Below are 14431 nucleotides of genomic sequence, written 5' to 3' on the forward strand. Positions count from 1 at the left end.
ACCACTCCCTAGACAGAAGAGAATGCACATGAGTTAATTCGCAAGTTAACATCAGTGCCTCACAGCTGGAGTTCGGATGGGCTAGAAGGAAGAGAATAATGTAGGCAGGGAGTGGTGGCAATTTCTTTGGCATCTAATGACAAAATTGTTTCCTTTTTAATAAGAGCTCTAGAATGGAAAAGGTGCACAGTAATTCTATTCTTGCAGGCACTTCAGCAACACTGCTGCCCCAACACATGATGAGTGTGGGTTCATCACTGTTGAGGAATTCATGGCTACCTTAACCACTCAAGTGGATACACTTGACCAGTAGATAAAGCTAGTGGGGCAGCCCTATGGATTTATTTCAGTTCTGTGTTAAGCTATGCGCAGCCTGGAGGTTCTGATTTGATTATCACAGTGCTCAAATCAAACGTTCATGTTTCCAGGCTTGATAAGATGAATACCACTAAGGGCCTGAATATGAGTCAGGCTGTAATTTCTGATCTCTGTGCAAACAGACTTTCGCAGGTTATGCTATAATTACCACATCTCCGCAAATAGGCAAAATATGGTATTCTGCATGTGATGCAAATACACACTTAGGGTCAAATGTAGCAAAGGGTTTTACCCATTCTGTGTCTATGGGAAAATGCGTTCGCACATATGGACCTTAGTATCGCCCCAACTCATAATCCGACCTTTATGCCAGCGTTGGGAGTGACCCAAGAAATTGCAGACCTGTTGCAAACTGCTGGTAACTCAGTAATCACGATTAGAACTCTTCTGGTGTTGCCAGCCCTCGGAGTGCTAAAATTTAATGTGGGGCAAAAGCTTGGTAAATACAGTTGTTGCAGATTTTTGAGTGGTAAGCACAAAACCATCTTGAAAGGGTGAACTTGCAATAGGCAACTGTTATAGGAACTGTTAAAATTCGATCCTTGCAGCATCCGATTTTACTGGTGGGACAAAAAGCCATCCCAACATGGGACACTCAAATTGAGGGGCTTAAAAACTCATTAAATGTGATCCTTTATCATGTGTGATAATTATAGCACCAATGAAATTCGACAAAGTTGTGTTTGGAATTTATCAGGTGCCATGAGCGTCGCCTAATATAATTTTGGGAGAATAACATGCAGATATTGGTGCTTAACCTACCTGATAGTTCCCGGACATTTTTCCTCCTGAAAATGTTTTGAACAGCCCATATTTACTCGGAGAAAACTGACGTTTGCGGTAATAGGCTTAAAACTCGTGATTCTGGTATTTGCATCATTGAGGAACCTATAGACGATGGCCAACTGATTTGGTGAGAAGATCCATAAGGAAAAACACATCTCCAGTTTTCTTAGAAGATAATGTTGCTAAATAGAAGTAACTCACGTCGTCGTCATGTTATCACTCAACATGATCTTTTAGCACATGTGACCCGTTAAATTCCCTAATTCCGTAAGGTGCGTTCAACACTGTTAACAGAAGCGCGTACCCCAGTCTTTCCCACGACTGGTTTCGATATCATGGATTTAACAATAGTCACATATTTTAGGGGAACATAGACTTGCGCTGCACCTTTTCTCGTATTCTTAAAAGCATGAACCGTGAGGTACAACTCTCTCCTTAGAGACAACGCCAGTGCTCCGCGCTCAGCTCGGCAGAGGACTGAAGCGCTTTGAAGCTGCGTCCGCTGATACTGCGGCAGGCAGGTTTGGGGGAGGTGTCTTTTCTGACCTGGCAGTGGTGAAGAGAAGGAGGGGGCTGGAGGACTCACGATGCGGCAGCCCCACGCCCCCTTACACACACCTCGTAAGAGAGCTGCCTCTGCCTGGCGCTGGGCTCAGTGACTGGTCACCTGCTCGGCTCTCAGCGCGCCGTAGCTGCGCCTCTGGAGGATGCACTGAAGCCTGCTGCCTCCCTCTCCCCCTGCTGGCGGCTTGTGGAGCCAGGGGCGCTGCATGCCTGATACTTTCACCCCTTACCACCACACCTGGACGAGCCCCGCCGGGCACCATGAGCGCGGAATGCACGAGTTACACCAACGCAGAGAAGGTCCTGGTGAGCGCCTTCAGCTGCCCCAGGGTGCCGGCGGACAGCGAGGTAGGGGCCGTCTACTGCTGCGGCTTCCGGGACAACAAGTACTGCTGCGACGACCCCAACAGCTACTTCCCCTATGACCACAACTACATGTGGTGGCTGAGGTAAGCAAGGGTGGAGGAGGAGAGGTGCTGGACTGCACGCGCAGAACCAGAGCACTATCCAGTGGATCCAATGATTTTGGCTCATGTGGCGAATGTAAGTTAATGTAAGTTCACTCTTGTGCTCAAACATGATTTTGGCTTTAGTTTTACAGGCATAAAACCACGTCTTTTCTCGAAAGGGGCCTTTCTAAGGTGTGCTCCTAAAATTACTGCTGTGGCAGGGATGCCTCCGAACTCGGATTTAACAGCTGAACGTGTTTGCAGTGAAAGTGCACCGAGAAGGGGGCATTGTTTTGTGGGATTATTTAGACTTCCGGTGCTGTGCAAAGCACGAGGGTGTTTGTGTGTGAAATAAGGGAGTATTTAGCCATACCACTTTAAGCCTCTTTAATCCACCACCAGACACTCCCCGCCCAATTATCTCACTCTAGCAGGTTCTCTGATTTCCCTATTTCTCAAATTAAGCCCTGCTCACACTAAAGCTAAAGTGGTGGATGGAAGTGCAGAGATGTCCAGATGTGGAGACTCAACTCCCTGGCACTCTACCCTAAACGTCTGGCACATGTATCCCCCTACTCAGCGTGTGCCGCACTTTGCACTAGTACAAAGTTGCACGTATTAGAGTGATCTTACAAAGCTGCTAGTTCCCATGTAGCGTGCCAGGAGAGAGTAGCTCACCCAGTCCACTTGGCCGCAGATACAGCAAGTAGGGTAGATCACCTAGTTAATGTTCCTTTTGTAGCAATTTGTACGCTCTGTGCCCAACTCAGCATGTTATCCTTCTACAGCCGACAAAATGTGAATGGCTGAATATGATATTGATTGTTTCTGTCTCTTCTGTGGTGCCATAGCGTGCAAGTGCGATCTGTGCGTAAGAGAGAAAGGAGGCTCGTTACTGCCAACGATAGAAAGCTTTGCTAATGGCTATTTTGGCACTTGACTCCTCCTTAGGAGATATATTGATTGGGCACAGCATAGTTCTAAGAAATCCTAATTCTAATTCCCAATATTTGTCTCTGCTCCAAACTTGAATTTGGATTCACATAATAAGGACTTTGGACATTTACCTTCAGCATTGTCACGCACAGACTCATGATTGGTGAATGTTTGCTTTTACTAAAATGCACTTAGGAATGTTTTAAAGCCACCAGACTTGCTTGTTGATATTCACATGCCAGTTGCCAGACCCGTCCAGGGGATCACAGAGCAGTCAGAGGCTTCTGGGACCCAACCCTGGTAGTTGACGCTGGTTGGCAGTGGTGTCCTGGCTTCTGTCCTACCATAGCTGTGCAAACTGGGCCAAGTAGAGCAGACCTGCAAATATAGTGCCACCACGTGTCACACAATGTCGGCCCTGCTCACACAACTCCGGTGAGGAGCTGATATCAGGAGGTGGAAGATACATGTTTTGCATTAGCAGCAGCCCTGGGTGTTTTTATTAGAGGTACGTTTGCAAGTGGGTTAGTGCTCAGCACTTAGCTCTGCCCCCTTTCCTTGGCCCAGCCTGCTCATGCCTCATAAAAGGAATGGGCCCAAAGAGACATCCCCTTTCCCACCCTGCTGCTTTAAGCCTCAACCCTTCACATGGTACGATTTATCCCAACGCTGTCAAGTCTGGTACAGCTCGTTCTGCACTTGACTCTGAGAGAAAGAGCACCTCAAGGCATCTCTGGGAGGTAGTGTTGGAGACACAATCTGAGAACCCAACAGGCAACTAACAGACACAGTAGCACCTTGTCCAACCTAAAGCTCATCTTTTAGATGAAGAAGGCACCTTAATCTCACCGCAAAACTAATTACTACACAGTTCAATATGAAAGCAATTACAGGGTTGTAATTTCAGTTATGAGCTTCAGTAAGGCGTTACACTTCCCTTCAGGTATTCTCTCTCCCTGCTATAGGATACATTTGGTGACTACAGTTCCCAGTGTCTTGGGGGCACAGGCACTGATTAGGGACAGGTGGCGATTCGTTCAAATACCCCACTGATTAGCTTAATGTCTTTTGATCCCTGGTGTTCACTCAGCAAAAAATCTTAAGTCTATGAAGCAGGTTCATCTGTACATTCTAGGCTCTTGTTCTGGTTTCAGGCTAAGCCTTGCTTTTGCTTGTTGCTGGTGTTGGTTTTCTAGGGGTGCAGCAGGTGTGGTTGATGTACCAACCTTGCAGTGGCAGCTTCACTTCTGTGGGGGCCACAGGAGTAAGCTCATGTTGGAACAAGGGCCACTGGATGAAGTTGGTCTGGTCTGGCAGGCCTGTGCAGCAGCACTCATCTTCAGCAGTGGTGGCTTCCTCAGCTGGGGATAGACAGGCGCTCAGGTATCCACAATTGTGTTTTTAGAAAGTTTTAGAAAGTTGCAATCTCTGGGCCCATCAGGGCTTTTTAGTTGGTGATGTGGCTCCTCTCCCGGATATGGGCAGCAGCAACATCAGTCTTTCATCCAAAATAGATCCCCTGGGCCAAAACTCAGACTCATACAACACGCAAATCTTCAACCATATATGTGCTGACCTTTGACTACACACATACATGCACTTGACATGTGTGTAAACTTGATTAGAGTGACACTGGGGACAATAATAAATCAGGATAACAGTTGCACATGCAGTCGGCCGCTCTGGGCTGGGATACACAAATGTTTACCATGAAGGGGACATTCTTGTACCAAGAGTTGTAGGTGGTTTGTTTCCTGCCGAGGGAACAAACGCAGATTTTTGCTCCTCAAAGACACAGGAGAAGGTACATTTTGAGTGTGAGAATGGACAAGGAGCATCCACATATGTATGTGGAAGGGATTTCTGCATGGGGAAAAATTACATGTGCCCATGTACATTGGCAGTAGATTGCTGCACGCAGATTCTTCCATCAAATGGGAAGTCTTCATGCATAAACGTCATGCCTTTGATGGCTCGGTAATCAATAACTTGCTGGAATTCTCTGTGAATAAGCTAAAAGTTGGAAAATTGCTTCAATCATAGACAAAAACCACATGATCAGCCTTTTCTGCAGAGGACTTTGTGAATTGGAGCCTAGAAAGTGGGTAGTGGTCAGATCACCAATATTCTTGTGAACGTCTGGAATCGTCAGTAGAAATCTCCAATGCGGGCTGCACATGCACCTGTTATCACAGTACTTTGACCAAAGGAGAGAGCTTTTAAAACTGTTTTGTTGCAGCCAGTCATTCCTCAGATGCCTATCACGAGGCTGGCTCCCCCAACATTAGAGATCAAAAGTCCTTTCTGCTCAGTTCCTTGTGTTTTCTTCAATCAATCAATCAATCAATCAATCGGGAATTTGTAAAGTGCACTACTCACCCGTGAGGGTCTCAAGGCGCAATGAAATACATTTTAATATGTAACATTATTTGTCTCCCTCCAATGTTTATGACCGATTATGTATGAAATTCATTATACACGCATTGAAAGCGGATTTTTTGCAACTTTTTTTAAAGTTCTGGGCTGAGCTTGGTGTTTGACTGCATCCAGGTTTTGGATACCTTGGGGCAATGCGCTATAGAAATACCTGACCGTCCACCAACTTGTCCACAACTTATCTGTCTGCTTCCACCCACCGCACTAATGACTCACTCACGTTTCCTTTTTCACTTATTCATTTCTGCCCGCAGTAGTTGTTCCACCACCACAACCCATCTCTCCCCATACATTCACTTACCCTTCTACGCATCCACCCAACAACTTCAATCCCACCTCTTCTGTCTCCTCAGATCCACCCACCCAACCCACCTTTCCACCCATCCAAAACCAAATATGTCTATTCACCCGTCCTTCCATCCATCAGATTCAACTCTTCCACTGCTGCAAGCTCAGAGCAATCCACCCGACCCACCTGTCCACCCACTTTAACTCACATTCTTCTGCTTGCTCTGTACTATCCATCCATCCACTTCAACTGTTCCACTTTTGCTCGCACATCCATCCATCCATCGATCTTTCCTTCCATCCGCTTCAACTCTTCCAATTCTGCTCGTTCCACCCAACCTTGCTATCCATCTCTGCATTCTCACTTATGTCTGTCCCTTTGCCAGAACATTCATCTTTTGGCAATCATTCTTTTTGCGAGTCGCACCTACACACGTTCATCCCTCCATATGATTCAATGTCCTCAACCGTCCTTCCACTCCTCCCCCTCTGTGGCTCACGCCCATCACTTGGGCTTCAGTCCACATGCCACTAATGCCGCCCGCTGCGGTGACGGTGTGGGAGCGTGGAAACCATCCTTGTTCGCCCTGTCTTGTAACCCCTCAATAAAAGAGCATTCATGTCCTTTGTGTTGAAACCGTGGGCGTGGATTGTTAGTGAGCCGGGACACTGTACATCACGAGATCCAAGAAGCATGAGATGTCTTGTTTTTAGAAGTGCACTGTGCGCCTGCCCGGCCCTGCACCCTCTCTATCGTGATCACACTACGATGTGATATCACTTTAGTAGGCGCTGTCTCGCGCTCGCGCGCACTACCCCACGCCATGGATAGTACTCTGCCAGAAGTCAGGGCACGTATAACCACCTCACTCATGTCTTAAACTGGACAGCCTCCAGTTCTGAACTTTACACCTACAAGTCACTGATTTCTGGAGTTTGTGGTACAACTAAACAAACCATCCACATCTGGACTGCAACACCCCAAATTAATTTGGATATCTCACATGCGTCCAGGACTGTAATCGTGGCTGTATTTCCTAGAAACAGCATTGCTAATTTTCGTACACAAAGTGCCAGCACTCATGGGAAACACGAGCTCTGATCGAAGGTGTTGATGTATGTGAGTTTAAAGTGGAGGAGGTGAGGGGGAGGTGGTATTGATTATCTATTCCGAGGCATTCACGCGATACAAGTCGTGGCGCGACTACGAGTTATAATGGCTTGTCTAATGATGATTCCGTGTGGGCAATTTCCCAAGGCGAATTGAGCGCGCTCGTAAGGCACCGGGAGGGTGTGAAGCCTATCAGCTAGCGAACATCCCCACTTCGATCTTTCATCATATGGTTTCACGGGTGGACTAACAGAACACACTAGACACCTGGCCGTGACACAACACCCCATGAAAAAGGCACCACCCATAGTGGCATCATAAACTACCCCACGACACGCAACAACACACTACAACAGCCATTCTACTGTGTTTTCCATTTGGGTCCAACAAACCGCAACGCAATATTCCAAGCCACAACATTCAAATCGATAACACACCGTTATAGAATAATAAACTATGTCACAAAACAATCAGTGCTGATTTTATAAAATAGTAAGTGACGGAGGCAAAGGCTTTTCTAAGACATCGGCCGCCTGTTCTACTGATGCCTTGGCTAAATACCCTTTATTTCTCATATCTAAGTTCTTTTTCATCTTTCATGCTCCCTCTTTCACTATGTTCATACATTTCTATTCCTCCATCTTTCTCTATTTTATGTCTTTCTCTTGCTCTGGGTCAAAGTGTGAATATAAAAAAAAAGTGCAGTCCACAAAATGAGCTCCGAGGGGCTCCATCTAGAACCAATAGCTCAAATTAAGCAATGAGCACAACATACAACAATGGCTGCAGTACACCACACTACAGCATAAAAAAACAGGCCATTATATGCAGCACCATAAAGCACCGTGATGGTGACTCAACAGATCTGACACAGCCCATGTTCCAACACACCTCAACACACCACACCACAACCGCATTATTCTAGCACACAGCATGTAACACAACGCTCCAGTTCACCACATCAAGATACAACGTTCCAAGACACGAACTACCAAGAACAACACACCATACTGCAACAAACAATAATGCAGCCAGTGCTGTATATGGGACCAGAAAGGTGTGGAGTGTCTCTAAAATAGGTGTGGCCAAATAAGCCTAACTAGGAATCCTTGCCAAGAGGTGTGACCTTTATACTTAAGGGCGTGGCTTAAAACATATAAACTACAATACTGACTGAGCTACCTGACAAGCATTTAAGTCCCTGTCTGTGATTTTCCTATTATTGTATCCAGGCATGTTCATTAACAGCAAACATGTGTACCTAAAACACGTCAGACCTATTGCCTTTTCCAATATTTTTTAACTGTAGTAGAAAAATGAATCATTCTGAAAACATGCAACCGTGGATTAAACGTTACTAAGGTCTTTGGAAGGCATTGTAGTCTTCAGAGTGTCTCAAATCACTCCCATTCTTCCCTTCTCACCACTTATTCTGCAGTCTCTTACTCTGTTAGACACGTGTGCTCTTCTTCTCCCTGGCTCATTATTCTGAAACCTTCCATCTGTATAGCTCACACTTTTCCACAAGTACTCGCATATGCAACTACCACTCTCTGTGGTTCGCAGAGAGGCCAAGGATTGAAGGTGCATTAGTCTGCACACCTCTATGACCCACTGACAATCACTGTGAGAAAGTCGCACTGCCCTCTGGCCCAACTTAAGGACGTTCACCTGCACACATTGTGAACTCACTCAGACATCTGAAAATATAAGAGTCATAAGTTACATGAAAAACATACAGATACACATCTTGGAAAAAAACAAAGAATCTAGCCACCCCTCTTAAAATCCTGGCGACAGAATACCAAAACACACCACACCAAAAGGGTACGTATGCCACGCCTGACTAGAAACCCAAATCCGCCCTGTTAAACTATTCAAACCTGCTCCACACTGTAGGGTGCCACAGCTATAGGTGGTGAAGGGGGTCATGATTGGGTACTGGCAGCCCACCCTGCTGTGAAAGAAGTCCCTGAAAAGTCGGCCCACCCAGAGAATGTCAAAATGGCAGAAGGCTAGGGGACCTACGAGACCTGATAATAACTAACCAGAACTAACAAATGCTCACAAGTGACAACAAGCCCTCATACTTTAGAATCACATCTGGGGTGAGATAGCACAGAGTGTGAGAAAAAGTGTGCGCTGACATACAAGAAAACCACGTCCATTCATCTTTCAGAGAAAGTCTAGTGCATTCCCCCTTCGAATGTGAGCGCCACGCCGTGACGGCGGAGTAACACGTTCTCTCTGTATGAAGGATTTGTCTCTGGTTGCGGGGGAGGTGGTTGAGGTGGCGGGGAGGGGGGCATGGCAGTATGTATCTCTTCTCTCCTGCACCCATGCAGGCTCGCTCTCTGCACTCACATTGGAGCTTTCTCATAGCAGCCCCCCTAATGATAATGCACAGTGTCATTATGATAGTGCACAGGGGCATAGGAGACACTCAATTTCTGGGGGGACAGGGACAACCTTGAGGTGGGCCCCCTGCACAAAGTTTGCACCTAGAAGATTTGCCGTGGTAGGGATTTGATACGGGGGGGGGGAGGGGTGCCCTACCATATGGACTGACCTACCCGAGGGCCACTTAGCCAGAGGGGTGGGTCTGGGTCTGGGACTCATCGGGACCAGTCATGATCTCATCCGCAGTCACTGAAGTGGATATCCAGCAACTGAATTTAGATAATATTAGGAAATCAGATTTATTAGCACCTCTGTTAAGGCTAGACATCTACACATGTAAATTAAGCTGTAAATATGATGGGGTTACTGTGTATACATGTTTTAAGTGATGATTGATCTTCATTTGCTATTTCACAAATAGAATACGGCTAGGGGTTTACGACCCCTAATCCTAGAAGTGTGTTTTATTGTCTGAAAAGTTGTAATGGGACATGTGGGAGAGAAAACTCTGGGATGGGTGGGAGGCCTCAGCAGTACCTGGCCATAGTAAGAGAGAGAGAGAGGGCTGAGAGGTTAGTGACAGGCCTGGCCAGCCAGACTAACTCGGCATCACTCCAAACAAATTGTGTCAAGACTCACCCTGTGTCACTGGTGAAGCCGTTTGTTTTGCCAGTCTGTGTGGTTCTATGTTGTTTATCAGGCCTCGGTCTGCCTGCGAGGATTCGGACTTCTGTAAGGTCGAAGACAGTGTGCTAGGCACAGTTGCGCTGACTGTAAGGTCATTTGCTGAATGTCAGGTATTGTCAGGCTGCCTTGCACCACCTGCCTGTGAAACCCTCTATGTTCTGTGCTGCCTGCCAAGTAATGTGCATCTTCCCTGTTACCTGCTGCTTGGCAGGCATTGCCTGGCAAGTGCGGTTCCACTGGTTGCACCCTTCCTGCTTGTCCGGTGGTAGCAGGCTGTGTGCTGGTGCCTGGCTATGGTGTCCTTAAAAGGCTGCGCTGCCTGCCGGGCCCAGCGCTTCCAGTCAAGTCTTGTGCAGCCTGCAATTTCCTGTCTTCTGGGCCCTTTGCTGCCTGTTAGGCAGCAACAGGCCCTGTGCTGCTGTCCACCTGTGAAGTCCTAAGAGGCCTGTGCTGCTTTCTGGGCACAGTGCTTCCTGTCAATTCCTGTGCTGCCTGCCATGCACTGTGCTGCCTATTGGGAGCTTTCTTTCTAGTCAGGCGGGGTCAGTCTCTGGGCCCCCGCCTGACTATGAAGTCCAGTAAGGCCTATGATTGCTGCTTGGTCCTTGTCTGACTGTTAAATGGCAGTCTGTGCTGCCTCCTTCCTGTGAACTGCTGTGCTGTGTGACAGGGCCGGCCTTAGTGCTGGTGGCGCCCTGTGGCACATTGTTTGTTGGCACCCCCCCAATGACCACCTCCGCCACAGATTCCCTCACTACCATCCATCACCACTCTCTCTCTCTCCGATGCATTTAACTAGTTTTAAAGCACCAATCATACCAGGAAACATCACTTACAATGCAATCAATGCAATGCATTGACCACACTGTCGTTACCACACATATGGGTCTAGCACGCATGCCTTTACCAAACATGTTTTTACCACACGTATGCGTGGTTACAGCATAGAGAGCTGTCTAGCTGTCTGGGTGGAACAGGAAGAAGCAGAGGAGAGAGAGGTAAGTAGTGCTGGGGCCTGACTTAGGGTGGGAGGTTGGAGTGATTTCTAGGACAGGGTAGGCTCGAGGTAGTTTTTGGGACAGGGTGGGGTAGGTTTTAGTGTTCAGGATGAGGGCTTGGGGGTTGGGGTAGTTTTTAGGACAGTGCATGGTAAATTTTAGGGTACAGGGTGTGGGTTGAGTAGCTTTTAGGACAGCATGGGGTAGGTTTTAGGGTACAGGGTGGGGGTGATGTAGTATTTAGGACAGAGCAGGGTAGGTTTTAGGTTTCAGGATGGGGGCTGGGGTGTCAAGTAAGTTTTTAGGACAGTTCAGGGTAGGTTTTAGGCTTCAGGGTGCGGGCGGGGATCAGGGTAGTTTTTAGGACAGGGTACTTTTAGGGCTCAGGGTGGGGGGCTAGGCCTCAGGGCAGAGGCAGTTTTAAGTGCTTGGGCGGGGTGGAGTATGGTATCAGGTGTAAGGGCGCAGGGTGGGGAGAATTTACTATGCATGTTCCTTTACCAAACATGCCTTTACAATGAAATTTGCTGTAAAGGCATGCGTGGTAAAGACATGGTCATTGTTGAGACCGCGTTGTTAAGGCATGCATGATACACACATGTGTTGTTCCATCATACATCCCTCATACCAGTCTAGGGTGTCAGAGCACTTTACAGCACACATATATTACACAGAGACAATCATCATATATGTGTAAATCTGTGTATAGGAAATGTTACATAAGACTGAGGACTACAAGGTGTAGGAGTCACAGGTCATCCATACTGGTAGCAGGTATAGTTTAAGAGTGCTTTGTCTGGAGAAGTGCAAACTCAGAATTTAAAACATGACACCATAGTTGGAGGGGGGTCTCTTTAATAATAAGTATTGATTTGCGCTCAAATTAACCTGTTTTGCAACATTATGTTAATGAAAAAGTGTGGGGGGGAATCATAACACTCTTTGATGAGTTAATTGCTCACTGTTCTATATTTGGTTTTAATTTATAAACTGCAGGGGACAAAAAAGGAGCTCTCTGATGTAGGAAGCTGGCCTGGTGTGTGGTGAGTACCTATGGTATTATCACCTTATAACAGGTCCAGGTATCCCCTTATTAGTGAAGGGTAGGCAGTGTCTCAAAGCCAGGCACGCTAGAGGTAGCTGTGGATGAGCAGCCAAGGCTTATCTAGGAGACATGCAAAGCTCATGCAATACCACTGTAGTCACACAGCACTTACACACATGAAAGAAACACTCAGTGTAATGAAAATAAAGGTTCCTTATTACAGTAACACAAACACTAAAACACTAGATAGGCAATTCTCCAATAGGTTGTAAGTAACAAACTATTATATGTACAGTAGCAATCATAAATTGGCATAAAAAGCAATAGAAAAACAGTGAAAAGCAATAGGCAATACTGAAGGCCCAGAGGGGACCAAACCATATACTAAGAAAGTGGAATGCAAAAGTCAGGTCCCCACCCAAGGAAGTGGAATCGGTAGAGGGGAGCTGGAGGAACTAGGAAACCCCAAAAGTAAGTACCAGAGTGCCCCCAGTGACCAGGAGAAAAGAGGTAAGTTACTGTTTTTTTCCCAACCCACCAAAAAGATTTCAGAGAAGGATATTGCAAGATGCAGACTATACTGCAAGAACCCAGAGGTGGATCCTGGAAGAGGAAGATGTAGAAAAGAAGGGGATCAAGTCCAGTTTACGTTACAGTGTCCGGTCGTGGCAGGAGCCCTTACCCACCCATCTGTGGATGCAGGAGTTGGTCGACAGGGAGACGAAAATGGTCAGCAATGCATCACTGGAACAGATGAAGAGTTCCTGGATGATGCAGTCGACGTTCCATGCCAGATGAAGAATTGCTGTCAGTCTGTGGTGTAGAAAAGCCACCAACAAGCCTTGGCAAAGGCAGCAGTAGGAGAAAAGTGGAGCTGCCTGGGACCATAAAGGTCCAGGGGGACTCAACCCATGGAGGGGAGTCCCAGCTGACTCTTCAGCAGTGCAGAGAGTCCAGAGAAGGAGAGGCAGCCCCTACAGAAGACCTACAGGCAAGGAGCCCGGGAGTTGCAGAGAGGCCCATGTAGCACACCTGAAGAGAAGTCCCACGTCGCAGGAGAAGCACATAGAGGGCATGCTTCACAGGGAAGAGTGCTGGGGACTGGGGCTACACTGAGCCTGAAGATCCCTTGGAGGAGATGGCAACAAGCCTTATAAGCTGCAAGACATGCAGTGCATGGGGGTATTGTCCTGCGTGGGACTACAAGGGTCTACCTTCTCCAAAGTTGGACAGCTGGTAGAGAGGACCAAGGACACCACTCCAGACTACCACCCCTGATGCAGAATCCACGCAACTCAGGAAGAGAGGAGATTGACAGAGCTGGTCGTCATTGCAGTTGGTGCCTGCGGATGCAGGTAAGTGACTCCTTCACTCCAAGGGAGATTCCTTCTTTCTTCTCATGCAGACTGAAGACTTGTTGCCCTGAGAGGAAGCATAGCCGGGGAAATGTTGCAGTTGCTGAAAGGAGCCGGAGTCGTTGCAGGGCGAAGTCGTCGCTGGAGCTGCAGATTGTAGGTTCCTGTAAAGTCCAGTTGTGGTTCCAGTTACCCGAAGTAGAAGTAAACAATGCAGAGGAGTCCTGCTGGAATCTTGCATGTCAAATCCGAGGACCCACCCAAGAGGGAGACCCTAAATAGTCCAGAACAGGGGATTGGTCACCTAGCAGGGTGACCACCTAGGATAAGCTGTGACATCACCTGCCTGACCTGGCCACTCAGATGCTCCCAGAGACCTCTACCCACCTTGGATTCAAGATGGCAGAATCAAGTGGCCACCTGGAGGAGCTCTGGGCACCACCCCTAGGGTGGTGATGGACAGGGGAGTGGTTACGCCCCTTTCCATTATCCAGATTCATGCCAGAGCAGGGACTGAGGTCCCTGAACTGGTAGAGAGTGGTTTATGCAAGGAGGGCACCAAATGTGTCCTTCAGAGCATACCAGTGGCTTGGAGAGGCTACCCCTCCCAAGCCTAGTAACACCTATTTCCAAATGTAGAGGATGTTGCCTCCCTCTTCCAAAGGAAGTCCTATGTTCTGCCTTCCTGGGCTTGAGCTGCTCAAGCAGCAGGAGGGCAGAAATCTGTCTGAGGGGTGGCAGCAGCGTGAGCTACCCGAAAAACCCCAGAAAGCAAGTTTGAGCAATGTTGAGGATCCTCTAAGGAGCCCCCGTAGTGTATGGAATCATACAGTCAATACTGACAATAGTATTGGAGCATGATTCCCACATGCTTGATACCAAACATGCCTGGGTTTGGAGTTACCAATATGTAGCTGGACATAGGTCCAGGACCTATGTCCAGTACATGTGTGAAATGGCATCCCCGCACTCATGAAGTCCAGGAAAACAGAGCTGGA

The 14431-nt window shown here is 47.5% G+C and overlaps 1 protein-coding gene across 1 annotated transcript in view; it reads left to right on the forward strand.

Annotated features, from left to right (window-relative positions):
• Positions 1 to 1767: 1767 nt before the first annotated feature.
• SHISAL2A (shisa like 2A) overlaps positions 1768 to 14431 on the forward strand; it is a 354318-nt gene continuing 341654 nt past the window's right edge. Inside the window, exon 1 of the mRNA XM_069232659.1 lies at positions 1768 to 2177. Coding sequence (XP_069088760.1) covers positions 1990 to 2177 — 188 coding nt within the window. The 5' untranslated portion in view covers positions 1768 to 1989. The remainder of the gene's footprint in view (positions 2178 to 14431) is intronic.

The sequence above is a fragment of the Pleurodeles waltl genome, chromosome 4_2, assembly GCF_031143425.1.
Source record: "Pleurodeles waltl isolate 20211129_DDA chromosome 4_2, aPleWal1.hap1.20221129, whole genome shotgun sequence".
In the NCBI taxonomy this organism is placed as follows: Eukaryota; Metazoa; Chordata; class Amphibia; order Caudata; family Salamandridae; genus Pleurodeles; species Pleurodeles waltl.